This window comes from Apodemus sylvaticus, chromosome 16, assembly GCF_947179515.1.
Source record: "Apodemus sylvaticus chromosome 16, mApoSyl1.1, whole genome shotgun sequence".
NCBI lineage: Eukaryota > Metazoa > Chordata > Mammalia > Rodentia > Muridae > Apodemus > Apodemus sylvaticus.
This window is the reverse complement of record NC_067487.1, coordinates 10,656,697-10,681,599: the sequence shown is the minus strand read 5'-3', so window position 1 is coordinate 10,681,599 and position 24,903 is coordinate 10,656,697. Positions and strand designations below refer to the sequence as shown.

General features: G+C 40.6%; 1 protein-coding gene across 1 annotated transcript in view; it reads left to right on the top strand.

Annotated features, from left to right (window-relative positions):
- Sema5a (semaphorin 5A) overlaps window positions 1–24,903 on the top strand; it is a 453,217-nt gene that overhangs the window by 303,455 nt on the left and 124,859 nt on the right. The window contains exons 7-10 of the mRNA XM_052159481.1: window positions 5,289–5,387; window positions 6,823–7,036; window positions 16,744–17,029; window positions 23,059–23,194. Of these exons, the coding sequence (XP_052015441.1) occupies window positions 5,289–5,387; window positions 6,823–7,036; window positions 16,744–17,029; window positions 23,059–23,194 (735 nt within the window). The remainder of the gene's footprint in view (window positions 1–5,288; window positions 5,388–6,822; window positions 7,037–16,743; window positions 17,030–23,058; window positions 23,195–24,903) is intronic.

Genomic DNA, 24,903 nt, shown 5'->3' with positions numbered 1-24,903 from the left:
ATTCAGGGCATTGGATGGGATTTAAGGGGGTAGTAGAAGCAGAGAAAGGCAGAGAAAGGGAGAGAGTACAGAAACAGAGGCCATAACTAAGTGGAGAGGGGGGAAGGGGAGGAGAGCCCAAGAGGGGAGAGAGAGGCTAGGAGAGTGTGAAAATAAGAGATGCAAGACAGAGAGGAAGAGCTGAGCAGCCTCTTTCATAGTAGTCCAGGCCTACCTGGCTGTTGCCAGGTAACTGTGGGGAGGGGCATACCTGGCTGTTGCCAGGTAACTGTGGGGTGGAGCTTAGACAGAATTGCGGGGAGTAGGGACCCAGAAAAGGGGAAATCATTTGAAATGTAAATAAAAATATATCAATAAAGAAAAAAATAAATTAAAAAAAACTAAGACTCTTCATGTTGGACACAGGCAACTTATGTAGATTGTGGATACCAGATATTCTATGTGTGTGATTTTTATTCATTAAAAGTATTTTTCTTTACATTGTTTTCTAATTAACAAAAGATCTGTTTACATAGCTTTCATACTATATAGGTACTAAAATAAAATCTATAGATGAAAAACATATGGTAAAGCATGTGAAGCTCAGAGGAAATTCTACATCTTTTTGTATGAGAGGTTTGAGCATCCTTGTATTTTGTTACCTATGAAGAGTTGATTCTAGGTTGCATCATAAACATGTATATATGCACATTTGTAAATACACACAAATATAAATACACACACACACACACACACACACACACACACATATATATATAGTTCCTCGTCATCACCTGAAATGCACATAAAGGTAATATATCATAAGGAAGACAGGTTGTTTTCTCTGGGAGTACTGTGGGTAACATAAAGCTGTCAGCTTTCCAATGGGGTTCTCTCCTCCTTGGAATTCATTAGTGGTTCATGTGCTGCAAGATGACACTAGAGGGTTCAAGTTGCTTGGCATTCATATCTGCACATAGCTACACATCCTTGGATAAACACAACATATGTGATAGGGGAGAAGGAAAGGATGAGATGTTGTAAGACAAAACAGATATTTCAAAACAAAAGGACCCTAAAACACGTTTTCTCACTTGAAGGCTGTGCCCATGTCCCCAAGTAGATATTGTTCCTTCCCCATCAGGGAGTCTTTTCTGCATCTTGACTATGTTTCTCAGTTATCAACTAAAATAAGATCTTCTGGAAAATGAAAAACAAGTTGAGCCACGTGTGGAGCACAGGCACACATGGGCTATGTTAGTGTTGAAGTAGAATTATTCAAACATAGATAGATGACGCTCATTACCAATCACAGAGGCCGTGGAGCATCTGGCTTTGGTTGGCCTCTGAGATAGGACCTCCAGCCCTATGACTACTGGAGAATCAGAAATCAATAAGTCATCTTCCTGTTTCCACTGTACAGGAATGGAATAGTAAGGGGAGACTTGATAAAATATGGAAACCACAGACATTTCAATATGCTTCTCTGTACGAGAAAACAGTTAAGAGCCCCTGAAGTATCATTTACGCACACATCTGCCCATATTTCAAAGTGGTAATCCCAAGTACTATTTTGGGCAAGGCCAAGTAACCTATAAAGAGCTGAGTTTGCTGCTGACATTAACATCAAGGATTTGTGCCTGAAAATCATTGTCACGGGACAACTGTTACCACCCTGACCCTCTATGCTGCTTTTGTTCATTCTTAAATTCAACTCTCTGATCCTGAGATGTATCTTTTTCTTGACCCTCGATACTAAACATCTCTACTTTGTTCCTTTCCACTTTTGCATTTTATTTTGTTTGAACTTGTCCCAGCCTTTCTTTAAAAAAGGAAAAAAAAAAGGTGTTCTAAGAATACATTTTTCACATCCAATTCTCTTCAAATCAGATGCGGTAGTTTGTCAATTAAAGAGGAGAGAATCATTAAGGGAGGTGCAGAGCAAGGTTGTGAGCTAACCTAAGCCGTGGGTGAGCTGTGATGAACACAAAGATGTGGCCAACCTCTGGATGTCATGCTTAAAGGGAGTTTGAGTGAGCTCAGCTGGATTTGATCTGACTGGTGACTACAGCCTTCTTTACTGACCTCTGCCGTGCCATGAGGATGGGGGGTGGGGTCCACAGAACTGAGGTCTTCTAGAATATATTCTAGTGCCCTCAATAGCTTCCATTCTTCACAGGCCCCCGGGGGTTTCTATAGGCTGTGTCTGTTTTCCATCATGTCATAAAGATGGATGGCGCACTGGCCTCCTACTCTGACCACCTCGGTCCTCTTCAAGACTTTCTTCCTTCTTAAAACTCAGTTGGGAAAACTGGTCAAGGCCTAGTGAATCCTTACAAAGTCCTCATTATCAGAGCATGCTCCATTACCCTCTGCTCCAGTTGAGACAGTTTCCTGTGCCTGTTTTCTCATCCTGCGTCCTTGATTAAAGAACCAGTTGGGCTTCCTGTGCCTCTCTGTATCCACTTCTGACCTCCCACTTCTCCTGTGGGCTTGTGGCCTGCCTTCAGGAAGGCAGCAGCCCTGTCTCATTGACCCTGGGTTTTTATTTAGGGAATGTGCATAAACTCCCCATTTGTTACCTCCATTGCTCCCTTTTCTTTCATGATTGACTGGATTTCATGCTTTCTCCTTGCCAGGTCTGTCTGCAGAAATCAATAGTAGGTCACATCTTTTCAACTTTTCATCAATTTCCCTTTGGCCATGTTTACAGCAGAGTGGTTCCCTATAGTGAGACTCTCCTTGGGATGGTTTCTTGCTATAAGAAGAAAATTTCTTTTACATCTCATATTGTTCTTGAAAGAATTCAAAGAGCAGCAAATGGAAACATATGCACTCCGCACCCTGAACGCTGTAATTTTTCATCCCAGTCTTCATTACAGCATCATTATCATGATGGTGAATCCACTCACTCAGTCAAGAAACTCAGCCCAGTGTTCTGGAAGGTCTGGGTGGAGGTGCTTCCTACAGACAGGCCCTGGTTTCCTGTGTTTGTCCTCCCTTTGATCCCTTTGTTATAAATTCCTAGGTTTCTTTGTCCTGGTCTCCTCACCCCTGGGAAGGGCAACTGCGTGATTCCTTGATGCCTTTAATACTGTCTTTCCCATCAGAAATGGATTTTGGAACAAAACAAGCCTTAGTCCTCCAACTGTTTTAACTGTCTCAGTTCCCATATATTTACAATTATTCATACTTATTTTTCAAATTTTCTGTTTACTTGGATTTTTCTATTGTTTTTTTTTCCCTAACAGTTCTGTCAGTCCTCCATGCTGGGCTGTTTTTATTAGCAATGGAGCAAAAAGAATCATACATTTGATATCTCACTTCCCTTATAGAACAAGTTCATGCCAGTGAGCATTTGCATTGTATGAGCCAGGCTGTGCAGCAGATCAGATAATGCAAACTCCACTGCTCCTGAAAGCGAAGCTCATGTGACCAGAGCAGACTTGCTGTACTATTGAATCTATTTTGTCAGGGTTTCTATGAGATTTAAATCATCCCAGCATCCAGGCGCTGTGTGCTAGTCCCATAGGGAGATCCTGTTGATGTATCACATTCCTCCTTTGTCCTTCCATAGCTCAACCTGGTCCAGGCATGGAGGGGGAAGAGCTCGGTTATAGAGGAGAATCCCTGCCCACCTCACTCTTCCACATGGAATCTTGAGCAGTCCTTTGACAGCAAACATGAAGCCAACTCACGCTCAGAGTATAATACCCACTCATTACTGTGACCTGTTTGACCTTTTCTGCCACAAGGTGAATGTTCCATATCCCATGGAATTTCCAGCTTAGGCTGTGCCCAGGCATAGCCCATCTTCCTGGCCAAGTATGGCCTATGGCCTTTGTTCAGTGCAGTCCCGTATGGGTTCTCAATGCTCCTCCACCTGGTAGCCCCACAAATCATAGTTTCCTCCTAAACTTCCTCTCCAGAATATCTTCCCACACCCTTCCCTTTCCTTCCCTTTTAGAGCAGTGGAGAGTGTGTCTCCTCATTTTAGCATGTGGACAGCAATGGAGTAGATGTTGTAGTCCTGGTTATCCTGTTTAAACTGTAACTTCTAGTATAAAGAGTGTCAAATCAGTGAGTTCTGAATGAAGAGGGAGCATCCTGTCATGAGACCCTATTTATTAACAGCTCTACCTCTATTCTCCAATTAAAACAGTGTCCCAGTCTCTTTCCTTGTTCGACCTCTGTTAAGCAGCTGCTTGCTTGCACGTCTGTCACTGCTATGGATATGTGTTCTTTGCTATGAAAGTATCTGTAGCACTTCCCTTAGCCCAAGGTTCTTACTCTAATATTCTGAGCAATACTTCCTTGCTAGTTATACCATTACTTGTGAAGGAGTTAAAATTGTTTATAGACACTTGCTATGTATTTAATGTAGTTTTAATATGTATTAATTATACAAAATGGGTTTCATTATAACACTTCTGTGCATGCATATATTACACTTTGATTAGTCTGAGCCCATAACCATCAACTTGTTCCAATATGTAGTTTCCATATGCAACCTTCTGAGTGGGAAAATGTTACATCCACAACATGTTTTTAGAAGACTTGTGAGTTTTCATCTTTTTAAAATTATTTCTCTAAATTCTTGATATTCTAATTATGTAATTTCCCCCCTTCCTTTTCTCCCCTCCAAGCTCTCACATATACTATCCTCGTTCGCTTCCAAATTCATGGCCAGTCTTTCATTCACTGGTGTTACATATCTGTGTGTGTGTGTGTGTGTGTGTGTATATATATATATATTTATATATATATATGTATATTCCTAAATAAAAAAATACAACCTGCTTAGTCCATATAATGCTACTTGTTTTCAGGATTGACCATTTGGTATCAGATAACCAATTGGTGTGCTCGTCTCTGGGGAAGACTGTTTCTCCCTTTCTCAGTATTCCTTAGTTGAATAAATCTCTCTGCATAAGATTGAGGCCTCATGGCATTTTTTAAGCAACCAGTACTTTCATAAACAGCCTCAAATATTAATGTATAGTACTTAAAATGTATAGTACAATTAAAAATGAATTCATATTCATCAAGAGAAGACATGTTATGGAAGATATAATTATATACACATTTACCTTTGTAAATACAAAGAACAAGTGTTTGGGTACAGACAATCTACAGAATCCTTATGTCTATGGGTAAAGACATAAGATTAACAGCTTCATTTCTGCCTTTAGTCAACACTTGGGAAGGGCTATTTTTTTTCTTTGCCTGGCAGACATAATATATCCATGATCACCATCCCTCTTGCTTTCAGAACTTGTTAATGTGTTTTTTCTGCTTTTAATTTTCAGGAGGAATGTCAGAACTACATACGAGTGCTTTTAGTGGGCGGGGACCGACTATTCACCTGTGGGACCAATGCCTTCACGCCTGTCTGTACCATCCGCTCGGTATGTGTCCATGTTGAGCTTTAACATACTTACACCAGGAATAGCCAACCATGATGCTTTTCAAAGTCCCATTGTAAATATGTTTCTGTTTACCAAGGGGAAGCACCTTTGCAGCATTGCTGCATTGAACAAATATTAGCTGTGTTTACTTCTAATCAACCAGGACTGTCATGTATATAAAAAAGCAGAAATTAACTGGACACTACATATTTATGTATACTTTGTAGCTATTTCAGTTAGCATTTTCACAATGAATGGCCATAAACATCGACCATAAACATATACTTCTTTCTTATTTTCATAGTTGTAGAAATGTTATCAATGACTAAAGTGCTATAAAATCACAACTCATATGGGAAGAAAATATCTATAAACTGGATACAAAGTATGCCAAAAATAAGATGAGCAAATGTCTATAAGCAATGTGATGTTAGAACTGTTATTATACATGGGGAGTTTCATCTTACTCGCCTCCCTGTAGGAGCATAGCGGAGCCATCAGACATGCATGCTATCTTCGTAATTCAGGATATTAATTTAATCTTCTTTGAGAAATATAACTAGGAAACACCATTATGTTAATATATGGATATTACAACTCCTCTTAAAACCTTAACTTATCATCTAGACTTAGTGTTCATTATTTTAAATTTTAAATTCATCCTCAACATGTATTCTATGAGGTTGATACTAGGAGGCAGGGAGTAGTTTTTTAAAAAGAAGACCCTGAGATGTAAAGACTTTATGTAGCTTCCCAAGAGCTGCTTCCAACAGCAGCAGAGAGGGTGAACTTGCTATTCCTACATAAACCATCTTCACTATTTTTTTTTAACTCAGTTAAAAGTCAAGAACCAAAATGAAACTGAGTCTTGTCAAAATTCTCTGACACTAAAGAAGAAAACTAAGAGCTATACTCATGTTTTATTAAATGGCAACCAGAATCTTGGAAGCCAGTTGATACTTAACATACATGCAGATTTCTTAGGACTAAATAGGAGGTAAGAAAAATATAAGAAATGTGTACCACATGGTACATAATATTGACACATGCTTATTACTAAGTTTAAGGGCATTTTTTTTGTCAGATTACTGCCATGAACATAGTTCCTTTTTATGATTCACACATCTATAAATATTAAACTTGTATTCTTCATTAAAGTAGAAAGCAGTGGACATTCACACATCTTATGAGAAGGCCATATACATAATAATCTTGCTTTATATTATATCACTACCATGATGCTCTGTCACTACAAGGAGGGATTCTCTGGCCGAGATTTCAGAGAACTGTCTTCATATAGTCAGAGATGGGAAAGGTTTTCATCTCACACACTCCAGACATGGTACACATGTGTCTAACACAGGTAAAGTGGAACACGAGCACATTGCATGGCATTTTCCTGGGTTAACTGGTTTCCTCTCACCTTCACCCACAGTTAAGTAACCTGACTGAGATCCACGATCAGATCAGCGGCATGGCCCGCTGTCCCTACAGTCCCCAGCACAATTCTACAGCTCTACTCACACCCAGTGGTGAGCTCTATGCTGCCACAGCCATGGACTTCCCAGGGCGGGATCCAGCCATTTACAGAAGTCTGGGCACTTTACCTCCTCTTCGGACTGCACAGTACAACTCCAAATGGCTCAATGGTAAGTCTTTAAGGCACCCCCAAGCCTTGTGTTGTTTTGTTTGTTGTACTTGGCTAGTTGTTGCTTAAAACCTCAGTCACTCTTTATAAAGAAAAACAAAATCTTCATCTTCAAGGTATAATGCATCTAGTACTGATAAATAGCAGTGCATCCTTTAGTACTAGGAGGAGGAGTAATTGCTCCAACACTGTAAGCCAGGATAATAGGGCCAATAGAGTCAGCCGATACAGACAAGACCTCCCTTCAGAGTTCTGCTGTTTCTTCCATGTGCTGCTGTTTAAAATCTAGGAAGTTGAATGTTGGGCCATAGACACATGTAGACTCAGGTGTACTATTCCTTAATGTCTACTTAATATATCTTGAACAAGAAATTAATATATGACATTTTCACACCGTATCAAGAACCCATTAACCTACAAGTAGTCCAAATTCGACAATTAAAAAAGAATGTTTCCAGTGTACGCATGCATCTATCACTTTGGGGCAAGCATCTACAGAATTTAATTCAGTGTGTGGAGAGTTCATCACACATCCAGATCTTGTCAGTTTAGGTTCTGCTACCCACAGCTTGCTAAGTTGGCCATAGAGCTTCCATGCTTAGCTCATGCATGCAAAATCAGCACTATGGTTTCTGACTCGTTTGCAGTTGTGGCAACACCTTCTGGAAGAAGTTCCACATGCGTGTCCATTTGTCTTTTAAGATACTGGAAATTGTGAGAAATTACCAATCAATTACAAGCAAGAAACAAATCCCCTGTTAAATAAACAGCCAGAGAATAGACAGAGGCAGCCATACAGATAAGTATGGCTGTGTGTGTTTGTCCCCTGTGCTCTCACCCATCATCCCTGTGTATTTGTGTGTATGCTCATGTGAACATTGTCACACTCACAAGGGCAGTGTCTATCCACGCTGTGGGATTCATCACCTGAGCATTCATTTGATAGTTTGCAGAAGGGGAATCTTGATGGTTTTGCTAGGATAGTACTTACTGATTTGCTATTTCGAGATCTTCAAAGATTGGGTTGCCTTACGCCCAACACAAATTATATATGTAGGAATATATATACATCCTCACCTCATTGAAGCTACTTTCATGTTCAGATAATTCTTTGTTACGGGAAAGGTATTGCTTTAGTGTCATCTGTGATCCCTGCCTACTAGATCCTAGCAGTATTCCCACCTCCTTAAGTTATAAAACAAAAATAAATGCACACATTCTCAAATATTGCCCAGGGGAAGTTGTCGCCTTTTGAGACCTACTGGCTTTAACATAGGCATATCTGTCATCCATCTGTCTGTCTGTCTGTCTGTCTGTGTCTATATATCTGTCACATATCTGTCATCTACCAGTCATCTATCCATCTTTCATCTTTCCATCATCTGTCATCTGCCATCTATCTTTCATGAGTAATTGCTAAATAATACAGTCAGCTCAAGCATCCCGGGTTGCCTTTAGAGCACTCTCATAGACAAATCCATGCTATGACCGCTGAGCCTCTAGAAGCGTTGCTGACTTACGGTTCCCATAGGACAATGTGGGTGTTTCCTGAACTGAAGCAGCTGGGCTTCTCTCATTAACGCCCCTTCTTTGAACTCACTTCAACTCAACCCATCTACTCCCTGTAGACAGTCCCCTGCTGTCCCTGAAGCTTGTATTGGTGTGTCTTAGAGTTGTTTTTCTATGTTTTGCCAGTTTTCACTGGCTGAGTCATTGAAAAATCAACTAATTTTTTTCCCAACTGGCTAACTGCTTTGAGCGGAGCCGTCAAATATCCCTTCCCTCATGGAACATACATCATCCTGACCATATTATTTAAAAATTACATCTTTAGCTCTCTAGCCCTCATGATCCTTTGCTATGGTCAGTTTTTAGCATTAGCCACTATACTGTTTTATCATCTTGCTTCTGTATGCATTTGTCAATCAATGTAGTGGAGCTCTCTTGTACACTTCTCTATTTCACACTTGCAGAGGTATGTACTTGGGTTTGGAGGGTGGTAATTGAATAACTGAATTAACGAATGCCACAACCCATGTTCTAGAGCTCACAGAATAAAAATCTTACCCACACCCTTTATGAAATATGTAGAAGGCAACTTTGTCCCAAAGGCAGGGCCCTTCTGAAGGGATTAGTGCCCTCTTAAAAGAGATCACAGTGCAGAGAGCTGCCTCACCTCTTTTGTCATGCCACATCTGTGGAACTGGAAATAAACCTTTGCACAACATGAAGCATGCTGGGACCTCAGCTGGCAGTGTGCAGCCCCCAGCCCATTGGGAAAGAAATTTCTGCTCTTTAAAATAAGCAAATTGATATGTTTGTCACAGCAATCTGAATGAACTGGAAAAATAAATTAAAAACGGATAACTGACTTTTTTGTTTCCCTTATTAGTTTGTGACATCCTTGAGGGCAAGGGTGAGGTGGGCCATCTTTGTGGTCTTAGTTCCTGAGGCTCAGTCAGCTCTTGTTGAATGAGTAGGAGATTAGAGCATTTCTTAAATAGAATAAATGGTTATGCTATATATGACAAAATAGCTTGGTTGTAACCTAGGATCATAAAGAAAAGAAAAGAAAAGAAAAGAAAAGAAAAGAAAAGAAAACACAAAGCAAAACAACAACCAAGAAATGTATCCACACTGACTTAGGATCCAATCATTAACGCCAGCTCATCAGCCCTCGCTTCAGCCATTACGTAATCGCTTATCAAAGCCAGCATAATTGACTGAATAACATTATGCGGGCATCTGGGATGTTAAATTGTGTGTTTGAAGGCGAACATAATTTTCAAAACCAGATTTTTTTCCTTTGTGCCAAAATCACTCTTAAAACAAATTTATATGTTTAGAGAAATTTCTTAACAGCTTTAATGCATTAAAATATTAATCATCACTAACCCTTATTAAATGATTACTGTAAGGCAGGGCAATAAATGTTTAATAGCCTAAACTTAAAATAGAAGCCATATAACTTGCCTTCATGAAAGTGACAAGTCAGATCGGGGGAAACAGTAAACCCATGAAAGAAAAAGGAGAGGGTGTGTACCAGACAGTACTGTGTGATTGGAACTGGAAACTGAGGCAACTGGGTGTTCGCGTAGAACATGGAAAACAAGTGCCTGTGTGAGCTTTAAGAGCTCACCATGTGCTCAGTGTGGACATCATCATATTGACACCTAGGGACTCGCTTGCCTCCTCATTTGAGAAACGGTTTACTTGGTTGCCATGCAGATTCCTGAGCTCCCTGGAATCTAGGATTCTACCCATGGTTGCCTATGGAGGATGCACTTGAGATCCATGAACATCATCTTAGGACAAGTATCATGTTCTGTGATATGCAGCACACAGAAGTACAATGAAATTTTTAATGTTCCTCCCAAACCTTGTTCATCAGGACAGGTCAGGATAAATGTGCTATGCAGAACTGATTTGATGGAGTTTGGAAATTCTTAGAAATGATATATCATTATCCTTATAATGTACATAAATATCTTAATAAGTTCTATTTAAATGTATGTTCTGCCTGTTGACACAACTGCTGTAGTCTTGCTACCATACTAGGTACATGAGAGAATCTCAAGGACTGGGTAGGACACTTCCCTTAGAAGGGACACCCACATCCAACTCCTTAGCAGTCCTCCCCGCAGTCCTCCAAAGGAGACCCTGACCCTCAATATCCAGATGACATCTTGACCACACCTAGTGAAGACCTAGGATTTAAAGACAGATTCCACTTCATAGCTCGCACCCTTGCCTACCACATGCTACCCACCCTCTCCATGTTTAGACTCACATTAGGATATACTAACAACATATCTAGGCTATTCCTTTTCACAGATATACCTACGTGCAAAACAGCTATGGGAGAGAGCCACATGTACTTTCAGAAAGGGTTGATAATTTTCTTCATTGTTGAAGCATTTCAAAAAGGATATAATGAACAGAAATTACCGAGCCAAAGAAGACAAGTCTGCAGAATGATTTAACACAGTCCTTTATGGGATGTAAGAAATCAATTTTGATACCGATTTTTGAAAATAATATGACATTAACTGAGCACTGAGTGCCTGAACGCCCCAGAGCCATGGAGCCCTTGGCTTTCTCAGGCGTTTCTGTACTTGCCAACAAGTCACTTAGAACCTGTGGGCTTTGATTTGTACATCTCAAAGGAGAACGGGTGATATAATGCAGTAAAGGCACAAGCTGTGCACCGATTTACATGCAACTTCACATTAAAATCCACACAGGAAGAAAGAGATCTCTCTCTGGAGAAAGTATGTAGACAGTTACTAGCACTGATGTAAATTTAAAACCATTCCATGCTCATTGTCTCACAAGGGTAGCTGCTTCCTAGAGAGAGTCTTGCATTCTTCCCGAGCTGATTGTTAATATTGCTTCCTTTCTGTCTGTTCAGGATCCTTTTGTGGACCATCTTCTTGATCCAAGTCCTATTGTTATCTGTCTTTGTAAGATGCCCAGTTCTGTCTCTCCCCCTCTGTGGAGCATTTGTTTTCCCCCGTGGCTGGCTTCCTGCTTGAGTGCACTCATCACGATCTATGAAAGACAGCTCACTCTCTGTGGCTTTATCTTTGTTTTGTTTGTGCTTTTCTTTGGACCCAATCAAACAAAGAAACAGAGATAGACCCATCATATGGTATTACTTATTCTGTTGTAGCTTGTCAAGAAGAAAAATTGATTAAAAATAAAATACAGTGTTGCTGCACATGTCTTTCAAATGAATTTCATGTGTTTTACTTTATACATATATATGTGTATATTAAGCATTCTAATATTTCTCATTATCTTTGAATTCAATAAAGCATTGCAATTAAAAATCATATATATATTGATTGTAGAGATTAAATTATCACCTGTCTTGAAAAAAAATAATTGATTCTAAAAAAAGTCAAAGAGCATCAGGGGAAAAAAAGAAGAGCATTGCAGCTAGAAAGGTTCCACTTTAAAGGTGCTTAGACATACTCAGGAAATGAGCTCTCCAGCTAATGAACCTGGACTCCTGCGGCTTGGAGGATCTAATAAGGATGGTGGTAAAGCAACCAGAGGCTGCACCTGGGCAGAAGGTAGACGGCACAGTGGACACTAATGGCTTTGTTGCTTTGAGAAGGAATGGCTAAGCCAAGTTCCCCTAAGAGCTGGGGAAGTCTAAAAGGGAGTAGCTCTTCTCTAGATGGCTGAGTATGAGTGTGTGTGGTTCTCTGGTAGTAAGCAGGTGGAACAAACCATAAGTTACTCCTTCGGGAATCCTAAAACCCCTATAAACAATGCACTACAGCTGATTGTACTCCCCACAATGCTTTGCAGCTGGTCTTTCTACCCACAATCCAAGGCAGCTGGTCACATGCCCCACAATGCACTGCAGCTGATCATATGTCCCCACAAACGTGTAGAGAACAGTCTCTTGAACCAGTGTTTCAACTTTCCTTCTGACTTGCCTTCTGAAAGTGGATGGTCACATGAGTGTATGGGACAACCAGGGTTATGCTTGCTCTGTGCTTCACACTTTACTGCCACCACAAATCCCCCAGAAATCTGAATATCCCTGCCCCTCAACTCTCCATTATAGATTATTCATCTGTCCTGGTTTTCTGCCCCAAATCTTCTGTCCCAACACTGCCTCCATTCCAATACTATCTCCCCTCATGGTCTTCTCTCAAGCCGTTCCCTCATTTGAGCATTTCTCCTACCCTTGCTCTGTGGTCCTTTCTGACCTCACTCCTGCCCGTCCCTCTCCTCCTTCTGGCTACTGCTGTTGATATCCTAGTCACCACTGTAGTTACTCACTGGCCTCTGTCTTGTTGGTACGTTTGTTACAGGAAGTGGGCAGTGTCTATCTGTGTACAAAGGATCCAATGAAAACGCAGACAGTATAGGAGCTATTCATTGAGCTGATGAGGCGGCATGCTCCAGATGGCATTGAAGGCTTTGTGCAAAACACAGTCTCTGTAGCCACAGTGCCCTAATTTCAGAATGGGGGAAGGTTGTCACGTAAATAGAGATGATCTGTTTACTGTTGTATGTATTTATTCAATCTACATAAAGAAATGGTTATAATTTTTGTTCTGTATTTTGATGATTGCCAGCCAAGTGCTTGGTGTGCATTCCCTTTGAATCTCACAGAGATACTTAAAGTGGTGTATCATTATTGCCATTCTAAATCAGAGAAAATGATAGTCAAATAAATTAAAGTCCATACAGCCAGTAGATGGAAGTATTGAGCCATATACCTCAGTACTACATGTATGTGATATACATGAACCTACATGCACGTGCACACAGAGTTCTGTGTCATCTATGAAAAATCTATCTGTGCTCTAGTTGAAATCTTAGGAAAAAGTTTATGGTCGCCTATTAAGGGTTAAGGGACATTTTATTAACTTTAAATTAAGTTAGATAAGTACCTACATAAAACTGAGTGGTCTAAATAAATACCTAAATGAAGTTAAGCTTTATTTTGAAAGTTTCTACAAGACATTTTGTTAAAGTCATGACAAAGGAAACATAGTGTGGTGGGTCTAAAAGGTATAAATATGGAAATAGCTTCATCATGACACTTATAAATTAGCGTGATTTGCTGTTTGTTATACATAAAGAATGTTTTCATTAATGCAATTTCCCTAATTGTGAAAAGCTCTCCTGTTGGTAAAACTCAGCCTAGATGCATTTATGCTTCTCAGATCCTGATTATCTTTAAGCATAACACATGCAGGATACGTCTGATCATTTATGGCTAGCATCATTTGAAGTTCTGTCAAAAACAAATTAATGTGAAAGGAACAGGAAGCAGAAAGGATGACACACAAACATTAGCCACCACTTATTGTGATCTTTCTGAGTGCCAGCCGTTCATCACACAGTCCTTCAGAGTATGTCTTCAGAGCTCTCCATACTCATGTAGGATGACAGACATGGGATATGCCCATGGTTCAGCCCAGAGCAGAGCTACAGTCCTTCAGAGTATGTCTTCAGAGCTCTCCATACTCATGTAGGATGACAGACATGGCATATGCCCATGGTTCAGCCCAGAGCAGAGCTACAGCCCACATGGGCTCCATGCCCAGTCCTGTCAGCCTCACTTTCCACAAGCATTTTGCAAGCTGGTCTTTTCAAGTGATTGTTCGTGGATTTTGATTCTAGTACGCATTATATAAACTTGAAACATTAGAGTTCTTTCATGTCTTTCAAGGACTTTCTCATGGACCTTGAGTCTATGTTAGTTACTACCAGTGAAGCAGCCCTCAGATTAACCCATTTAAGAATACTACATTCCAGTGTAAATGCTTTGGGCATTAGAGGAGAAAGAGTAGATTAAGAGAGGTCCCTCCGTGGTTGCCGTTTGGCTTTGCAGGGCCAGAATCCTCTCTGAGGCTTGATACTGGCATCCTCTCATCCTGTACATGTATTCATGGTAAGAGTCACTTCTTGGTGCTGCCAAGTGCACGTTCATCTTTTTATAAGGCATAGCACAATTCTTAGATCATGGTGGCTGGCCTTCATCATCTTTCTAACATATGTTGCATAATACTCTGTAATCTATAATTCACTGGAAGAGCAGCATGCACTTTGAACTGCTAGGCCATCTCTTCAGCCCTAATCTTTTCTACTTCACACGGAGTTTACTGTTGCTGTTGATGCTGGTGGTGGGTGGTTTGCCATTTTTTGGTATAACCTCAAATTGTAATCTGGCCATGTGAGCCTGGTACAGGGTACATTCTGAAATGAAGCTATGCATACAGATGACTCTTTTCAAACACTAAATATAGTTTTGTGATTTGTCTTTGATTTTGGCGTGTTTCTGTAACAGTTCCCTCTTGGAGATTCTTAATTAGCATTACTTTAAAAAAATTCTCAGTATTTTATTTGTGTGCCATACACACACCTGACTCAGCGAGTGTGTCTCTCCAGGATCCTAAAGTGCCCAGGAACTGCATACATCTATCATCATGTCATGCTTTAGTGCAATCTAGTTTGTTGATTCCTAATGTATCTGCTTCAGGTAAAAGCAACAGTGACCTAAAAACGAATGCTTGGTGGCATTGAAATTAAATCATTTCTTGTCAGGATTTGTGTGTATCCTTTTATTGACTTAATTAGCCTAAGAACAATATAAAGAGCTGAAGGAAAAACAGAATAGATATGCTAATTGTATTTATGTATTTTTAAAATGTAAAGCTGTAATAAGACATTTTTGATGATAGATGATTGAAAGTTGGTGACAGTTCTCCTGGACATGCTGAAAGTAGGGACAATGTTAGTGCTGTGTCCTGACTTTTCCAGCTCATAGATGAGCTTGTGTGTGTCCTGTTAACATTGAGGGCTTATCTTGCTTGCAAGACTATTCTCAGTCATCCTGTCAATAGAATTCAAACTGGTGCAATCAATCAGATATTGTCAAGTACAAGGCCAGGTGAATCGCCTTATAACAAAGCAATTGTCCCTAAAAGTGGATCCTTGTAGATATAGCTGCTGTGTCCCTCTATTAATTCTCAACATCAAAGGTTACTGCCATGATAATCCTAATTACACCATAAAATTCTGATGTTTACTACATGAATTGAGTTGCCTTGAAAATAAATGAAAGAGGGATGGAACTGGTTCCTGGAGTTTCTAAAGAAGCAAATTAGGGTATAGAGGTGTGTGAAAACTTAGCTTTTCCACTATCATTAGGCTCAGTCCCAAGTTAAGAAGATAATACTCTAAGTGCTATGTGTAAAGTTCTGATTCCTAAATTCCTAATAAGCCTGATGGTTAAACATAGACCTCACCATGATTTTAGCATTTCTATATTCTTATATTTCCACTGATTATGAGTCTATAAAGCTTCCAGACTGTTTCAACACTCATTTTCCCTCTCCATGGATTCCCTTGGTGACCTAGAAATCAGAAAAGGAGACTTGATTGTCACAGCTACCAGGTTACCATAGTAACAGTGGATGCTAAAGCTAATTCAGGGTATCAGACTTGTGGTTTGTGTTTTTGACTCAGTTTTCATCTTCAAAAAAGTATCTTTAGGGCCTTAGTGAAAGAATATAAACGATGCCCAGTAGCATGGGTGTGTGTGGGTTTCGTTGCTATGCTCAAGTGTTACTTTAGAGTCCAGAAATCCCCAAAATATTCAGTTCTCTGGACCTTATTTCCTTCCTCTCTTTCTCAAGTATAAGGAAGAATTTTCAAACAGTCGAAGGCATACTGATCTGTGAATATGTGCCACTTTCTCATTTGTTTTGTTTTGTATCATGTTTAATTGCTTTTCTTTTTTATAGTATATTTAGGTCATTTCCCTTTTCCCTTTCCTCCCTGCAAACTCTCCTATATTTATTTCCCTCCTTGCTCTTTCAAATCCATGGCCTCTTTTGTCATTGATTGCTATTACCTTCACATGTGCAAATGTATGCAAATTCATAATGAATTCCTGAAAGGCACTATTGCCTTGTGAACTTGAGTGTAGACTTAACTCAATATGATTGAGGGAAAATCAGACTGTTGATATTTTATTAAGACATATGGAAAGCCCTGCGTAGAAATGATAAAGCATGGATCAGTAAGGTGCTTGAAGAACCTCTCATGTTTCTTTTTTTCCTGTAAGCACTACTTGTTGCCAGAACAATATTTGCTTTGAGAAAATAAAAAAGGTTATCAGACAAGACTGTTAACAATGGGAATGGCATTGATATTGTCTCTTCTTGTTTCCAGAACCAAACTTTGTGTCTTCCTATGATATTGGAAATTTCACCTACTTCTTCTTCCGAGAAAACGCCGTGGAACATGACTGTGGGAAGACCGTGTTCTCCCGGGCTGCCCGGGTCTGTAAGAATGACATTGGAGGGCGATTTCTTCTGGAGGATACTTGGACTACGTTCATGAAGGCTCGCCTCAACTGCTCCCGGCCGGGTGAGGTGCCCTTCTACTACCACGAGCTGCAGGGCACTTTCTTCCTGCCAGAGCTGGATCTGATCTATGGCATCTTCACCACCAATGTGTGAGTAGCTGGAACTGCTCCCTCTCCTTCCTCTTCCGCTTTTCCTGAATGGACCTTTTGTTCTTTGACCTCTGAGGGTTTAATGTTGCTCTAGAGGAAGTCTTTCTTATTTTCCTGGGCTAACAGCCAAAGAACCACAAAAAGAGTCTTTTCAGTATGAATTAAATATCAGGTAAAGATATATGCTTTGCAGGACTTGCTTTAGGGAAGGAAAACTCATTCAAAATATTTTTTATTTGTCCTTAGGAAAAAAGTGGTATTGAATTATTGTATTATGGATTGTACCTTCCTGATTAGCGAGTGTGGTCTCGACACTTTATGAAGTGCCGATACATATCAAATGTATTTTTTTAACCGAATAAATCCCAGTTCTACCACATCCACATGAAACCGTTTGGCAATTTTACACATCCCCATGGCTGCAATTCTCTTTGACCTGTTCTCACAGTTGTAGGGTAGAAGCAGAGTCTTGGAAATGCTCCTGAAAATACAATGTATTGGTGTGCATTATTTTTTTATTAGATAATTGTCTTTATTTACATTTCAAATGTTATCCCCTTTCCTGGTTTCCTCTCTGAAAACCCTCTATCCCACCCCTCCCCTGCTTCTGAGTGTGTTTCCCCACCCACCCACCCACTCCCACTTCCCAGTCCTGGCATTCTCCCACGCTAGGGCATTGAGCCTTTACCAGATATATTGTTTTTGTAGAAAAGTAATGCTTTTTTTTTTTCATAATAAAAACAGTGTTGTCTGGAAAAAAGTCTGAGCTTTGTGATCACATTATTCTTGCCTGGATCTCTGCAGTTACATGAAATGCAGTGGCCATTTTCCTCTCTTAGCACCTTGTGTTTCTCTTGGGAGGATGTTACTAACCTCACAATAGATAGCGTCTGCCTTGGGAAGTCTCTGAGCTCTCCTTCATCCTTTCCTTGGCGGGATGTCTCATGACCCTGCACTGGCCTTTCTTTAGCCTTGGTTCTGTGGGAAGATCTCACGAGTATCTCCTGCCTCTCTGGGTGTTAAGAACCACGCAAGAGCTCCAGGATGAACTCCTCTGTCTGAGCAGAGTTCTACAGTGCAGGTTCAGACTTGGAGCGCCAACTTGGAAATCTAACAATCCACACAAAAGTCAAGCAATTATTTCCAAAGTAAATAATTCAAAGTAGATGCAAGAAAAGTACTCATAGGTGGAATATTGACCAACATCCATGGCTTTGTTTCTGCTTCATTGTTGATGGCTGACTTGCATCCTAGAAAGTCTTCTCTCTGTCCAAAGTAGTCATTGGGTTACCCTGTGATGTTTTCCCTACTCTCTCTGTAATTTCCTTTAATATTCATGTGTGTATATATGTGTGATATGGGTGTATACGTGTATGCATTTATGTATGGGTATTATATGTTTTCCTGCTTATGCATGAGTTTGGAAGCTCAAACTTGATGTTGGATATCTTCCCCAATCTCCATTATTTATTGAAGCACACACCCTCACTGAAGTTAGAACTAGCCAATACTGGCATTCTATCTAGCCAGCCTGTCTTAGCGCTCCCAGTCTCTGCCGTCTAAGTGCTGGGATTATAGGTAGCCATAGCTTTTGCCTGGCTTTCCATGAGTTTGAGACTTAGTCTTCAAGCGTCACACTAGGACAGGAAGTGCTCTATCTACTGGGCCATTACCCCAGGCTCCCCTTTGCTTTCCATCACTTTAGTATCAAAAGAAGCCTGTGTACAAATGGTGTTCTGAAGAGCCCCTCATGCCATGGCCTCTGCTTCCGTCTTCTCTAGGGCCACCACTATTGATGGGTGCTCATGTTCACTGGATGTAAGCATTCACCCCACTGACTGTCTAACATGAAGTTAGAAGGCTATAGCATGCGCGACTCGCCGCCGCCCCCTTCACAGTGGCCATTTCTATTGTTGAGCTGCTTCTCAGCCCCAGAATCAGTTTTACTACTTGAAGATTTTCTTTTTCATGAAAAACAAACAAACAAACAAATGAACAATTTCTAGTTCCTAAAAGTGGATTTGCTTCTCAAAACCTTCTTTAAGAAATAGTGTCAGCCACACAAGACAAATGCTCAGTTGCTCAACTGACATCAATTTTAGACATTATGGGAGTTTGGCTTGCACAGCTCTCCACTTGCTGACTCTGAGCCAGAAATAACAGCAGCAAAAGCTCCCATTTCCACAGTTCTACAGGTTCTATAGCTGTGCCATTCCTAGGTGGGTTCTCCACCTTCCTAACGCTGCAATACTTTAAAACAGTTCCTTATGTTGTGGCGACTCCCAGCCATAAAATTATTTCATTGCTACTTCATAGCTATAATTTTGCTACTGTTATGAACTATAATGCAGATAACTGATATACAGGATGTGTGATATGCAACCCTCAAAAATGGTCATGACCCACATGTTGAGAACAACTGAGTTAAAGTCATCAAAATGTTTCAAGTACTGTTGAGGATTGCAAATTTCACCATCTCAGAAGTCACGCAGCATCAAGTTCTCTCCAGACAGACAGAATCCTCCTCACGCTTACAGCTATTCACCAGCGTCCTGATGAGTTCTAGCTCTCCTCCTGTCCCTGCCTTCCACTTTACCTTCCTGCAGGAGGCAACATTCCTGCAGAGGAAGAGACAGGAAGAGAACAGGAGGGAGAGGAAGGAGTAAAGGAAGGGGAGAGGAAGACTGAGGAGGGAAATAGAGATCCTCTGACTTCAATTACAAACTGTGATATCGTGTGGCTGTTTCTTAGCACCATGAGGTAGAGTACTCATTTCAGAATCATTTCCCCCCGTGGGGCTCTGGAGTTTTCTTAACCTTTGGCATCAGGTGGACTTCATGAGATGGACTACACTGGAATGTCTGTCTGTCTGTCTGTTTTGACATTTTCTATCATAGTGACAGAGACTATGAAGACTAGATAAGAACACTAGAAACTTTTGCATAAGAACAGGGTTTTGTTCCCAACACTCACATGGCAGCTCACAACTGTCTTCAACCCTAGTCCCAGACAATCCGATGCCCTTTCTGATCTCTGGGGGCATCAGACATGCATGTAGGACACATACATACATGTGTACAAACATATAGACAGATACTCACACACATAAAATAAAAATGAGTAAAGCTTTTTTAAAGTTAGTGTCTTACCACTATAGTTGTATATAATATAGAGAGTATGTGACCTACATAGTATAGTTTAACTATATCTAAGTATACATATAATATATTATTATAGGTATATATACCTATAATAAATATATATTATATATTTTATATTATATAATATATATAATACCTATGTAGTATAGGTATAATATAGTATTATAGGTATATACCTCTATTATTATATAATATACCTATAGGTATAGGTATATACCTATAATACTATATTATACCTATACTACATAGGTATTATATATATATTAAATATAATATACTTACCTATAATATATATGTAGGTATTATAATATATTTGTATATATATATATATACATATATATATTGACTCTTTGGGGAGTCTTAGAAAAAATTTTGACTGTGCTGTTCTTCTAAAAGAATTGATAATAATAAGAACCTTTTGAAACATCTTGTACATTAGTTGGAACCAGAATTTAAGTCTCCATAATTCTGGACTAACCAAGTGAATCCTTGGCATCATTATAAATCTTAATTATCATTACTTTTAAATTTTTCTATGTATATGTGTGTGTGCTTATGTGCAGCACATCATCAGGTGCTATGAAGGTTTCAGATTCTTTGGAACTGGAAATACAGGTGGAGATACAGCCACACAGTAATGGTGCAGGGAACTGAACTCAGAACCTCTGCCAGAGCTGTAAGCACTCTTAACTGCTGAGCCACCTCTCCAGCCCCCATTCCTGTACCGTTTTTATCTACTGAGTCTCTAAATAAAGGTCGGGCATAGTATGCAGTATTGACTACACCACACAGTCTGCTTGATTGCTCATGGAGGTCAGATGGAATACCTGTGTTCCAAAGAGAAGCTGACCAATACTGCCGCCAGTTTTAAAGGACTTATTCAGAGGTTGGTGTAGTAGTATAGATCTGGGTGGGATCCCATGCCTGTAGGGGAGACCCTACAGAAGGAACTGGGTATGCACTTTAATTTCTGTAGGTTGATCTGACCCAAGAGGATAGATTGTAAGAAACTGACAGGGATGGGGTCCTCATGTAGCTCATCCAAGCCCTTTCTTCCCCACCTGTCTCTTTCAGAGTAAATAAAACAGAAAAGAAAAAGGGTGGATTCTTTACCAATGACTATGTCCAACAGGTTCATAGAGAAGTGTACCTTTTGCCAGCTTAGAGGAGCAGCTGCTAAAACTTCCCAGAAAGTCTTTGAGCTGTCATCCATGTCCACATCATCTCAGTTTAGAGTAAATTTGTGTCTCTGACTGAAGAGGATGGAATTGCTATTACACTTGGCATCCTGGCCAAGGATGTGGACTTGGGAGTCATGTGGAAAGTTGGAGATAGCTGCTTCACCCTCTGCAGTCTTTGGCATGAACTGATTCATTTCTCTGAAACTTAGGGTCACTTTAGGATCCGTAGACTCCTTGTGAAGAGCTAGATGGCATATGCACCAAAGCTTAGCAGGAGACTCAAGGTGAAATCATGATTACTGTGGATTCCCCATCTTCTGTCACATAACCGAGGGTAGCTCTTGCTGTGCTGTGTGTCTGCTCTTGGCCCAGGATAGTTGTTTCTCTGAGTGTTACCAAAAGTCCAGCCATATGCCCCAAGTCTATTTCCTCCCTGAACTTAGGAGATGTTTGTGTTCTACTATACCGACAATAGCAAAAGGAAAGATAAGAGCAGCACTCTGAATAAATCCACATAAGGCACCCACTTCTTCTTAATATCCTTTCTCAGTGCTGGACTCCTAGAAAAGAACATCATCTTCTATGAGATGTTCCCTAACACCATATGCTTCTCACAGAAATATCACCAACACTCGAAATCCTCATCTTTGTTGCAAAGTCACCAGGGTGCCGCGCCCATCATAATGTTTCAGTGTCAGGGTCTCACATAACAGGCTTCATTTCCCTTGCAGGGGTGTGTCTTTTTACCTTAAGAAGATTCTGAGGTTGTACTGAAATTAGAGAAGTCTTTAGAGCACTGTCCTTCCCTCTCCTCATGGCTTGCCAGACAGTTAAATGCAAATTTCTGAAACTCTTCTGATTCTTCTCTAAGATGTAGAAAGAACACTGACTTATTTCTGACCAAATATTGGCTTAGTGCATTAATATGGAAAATACATCCGTGCCCCTCATTTGGTCTTCATTTTCCTTTGAGGCCCATAGCCCGCTTGAAATGCAAATTTGAGAAAGAAGCATTTGCCATCCCCAAGCTTAGTCAAAGGGCACTGACCTAGCAGACCTTCTGCCCGCAGCTTTCTAGTAGAGCCCGAATTCTGAATTAAGGCTTCATAACTCCATGTCAGTGTTCTCTTAATTTTTTTTCTTGCTGACCTTTTAGATTTACAACCCCTTTTAAATAAAAAATGAGACAAATCTGACAGGCACTTCCTGCAAAATACTTTCAGTTTATTATTTTTTAAAGAAAAACAAACACAAATACCTGGAGGTTTAATAGAAAACAGAGGTTGGCCAGCTGCCACCTAAAGTAGTGAGAGATACAGGCAGAAGTGGGGTGGCAAAATGGATGGGTGGCTCCACCCACTGGGAGACAAAGCCTGTCTTCTCTAGAATTTAAAATTCCTGAAGCATTTCAAAATCCCTTGTTGCCCCTCCTGTAGCTGCATGAATTTAGTCCCAGCTGGCAGGGTCATGTCTGCTATAGATCCTTACCTCATTATCCGAATGTTTGTTTTCACATGAGGACATCACAAGGAAGCCCTGGGCATTGCCCTGGCTTCATCCTCTTGGTATATGTGAGTTTCAAGCAAGCTTGAAATAGCTAAAGGTAGATGCTACCCTGGGATCAATGGAGGTCAGCAGTCACTGTGGGCTCTGACCAGCCTGTTCTTTCTCCTTTCTCTTTCTCCAGAAACAGCATTGCTGCCTCTGCTGTCTGTGTCTTCAACCTGAGTGCCATCTCACAGGCCTTCAATGGACCCTTCAAGTACCAAGAGAACTCTCGCTCAGCCTGGCTGCCTTATCCCAACCCCAACCCCAATTTTCAGGTAATCTCAGGGGAAGAGGGCATTACAAGTATCCTCCATTAAGAATGAAGAAACTCAACATATCGAGCCTGAGCAATTAAACCTTGGCTGTGGGTACAGTGAAGGTTCAGTCTCCTGCCCCCTGCGGGACTGCACTGTCCCAGGCTTAGTGAGTATCAATAGAACACAGCCTTTTGTGGACTATGGCGCCTAGACAAGAAAAAGGGGCCTTTTGTGAGTTGTGGTGACTGATCCTTAACCAAAAAAGGGCAGTCTTCTGCAGAAGGCTAGGAATCCAGGCTTCAATTAGTGCTAATGATGATGGACTGTGTGCCCCAAATCTCTGATCCTTAATGAATGATGTTCTAATGAATAGGGCCCAGGGCACAGAGCAATGGGTCTGGACAAACAGAATTCTAACTCTAATTGGCAAGTGTGGTGAGGCTTCCTGTGGAGAAGGTGGACTGTGGCAGTGGCTGCTGAGAAAGAGGCCTGACTGGTGTGACTCATCTTTAGTCACCTGATTCGAATGTTCAAGCTGTGATGTCTTTATGAGTCATCCCACCTCCAATGCTCAGAAGAAGCAGAGACCTGGCGATGGTGCTCTTTATTTTGTTTATTCAGACACAGGTCTATTCATCTACTTAAGCTACTGTAACAAAATACTGCAGTTTAGACAGTATTGAAAAAAAGAAAAAGAAAGGGAAAAAAAAGAGTCCCCTGTTTCATCACAGTTTGGAGATTCCACCTTAAGATCAATGTGACAGCAGGATTATATTCTGGTGACGTGTTGTCTTGCTTAGGGTCTCATTGCTGTGAAGAGATACCATGACCAAGCCAATTCTTTTTTTTTTTTTTTTTAGTTTTTCAAGACAGGGTTTCTCTGTATAGCCCTGGATGTCCTGGAACTTACTCTGTAGACCAGGCTGGCCTTGAACTCAGAAATCCACCAGCCTCTACCTCCCAAGTGCCAGGATTAAAGGCATGCGCCACCACTGCCTGGCAACCAAGCCAATTCTTATGAAGGACAACATTTAATGGAGCCTGGCTTATAGTTCAGTCCATTATTATCAAGACGGGAACCATGACAGCATCCAGGAAGACATGGTGGGAGGAGTTGAGAGTTCTATATCTTGTTCTGAAGGCAAACGGGAGAAGATTAGCTTCAAGGCAGCTAGGAGAAGGGTCTCAAAATCCACCCCCACAAGGATATACTTTATCTAACAAGGCCATACCTGCTTCTAAAAGGCCACGCCTCCTAATAGTGAATATGCTGGGCCAAGCATATTCAAACCACCACTGGTGTTGAAGATGACTAGCTTTCCCTTATAACATCCCTTAGAAGAAAGAATCATCCCTAGGGTGCCTTCCTCATTACTCTCGAATGTAAAGTTTTAGAAGTTTAAATTTGAATGCTTCCTAGAGGTCCTGTCTTCAACTACTGCCATGCTGAGAGAGAGATTCTACATGAGAATTTGAGTGCAGCACATACAAGAGCAACCTTCCCTGTGGGTCTGTTACTAACAACACAGGCAAAACATTTAACATCATCAAGTTCCAGACACTTGGTCCAACGTGTCACCTGTGTGACAATACTCAATGCCACATGAGTGACACTGTTCTATGTACATAGAGGGGTATAGAGTCTCTGGGCAAGTCACATAGCCATGCCACAGTTGTTTAGTGATTAAGCTGGAATCTCACCTCTTCCAGCAAAAGTAAAATCCTGA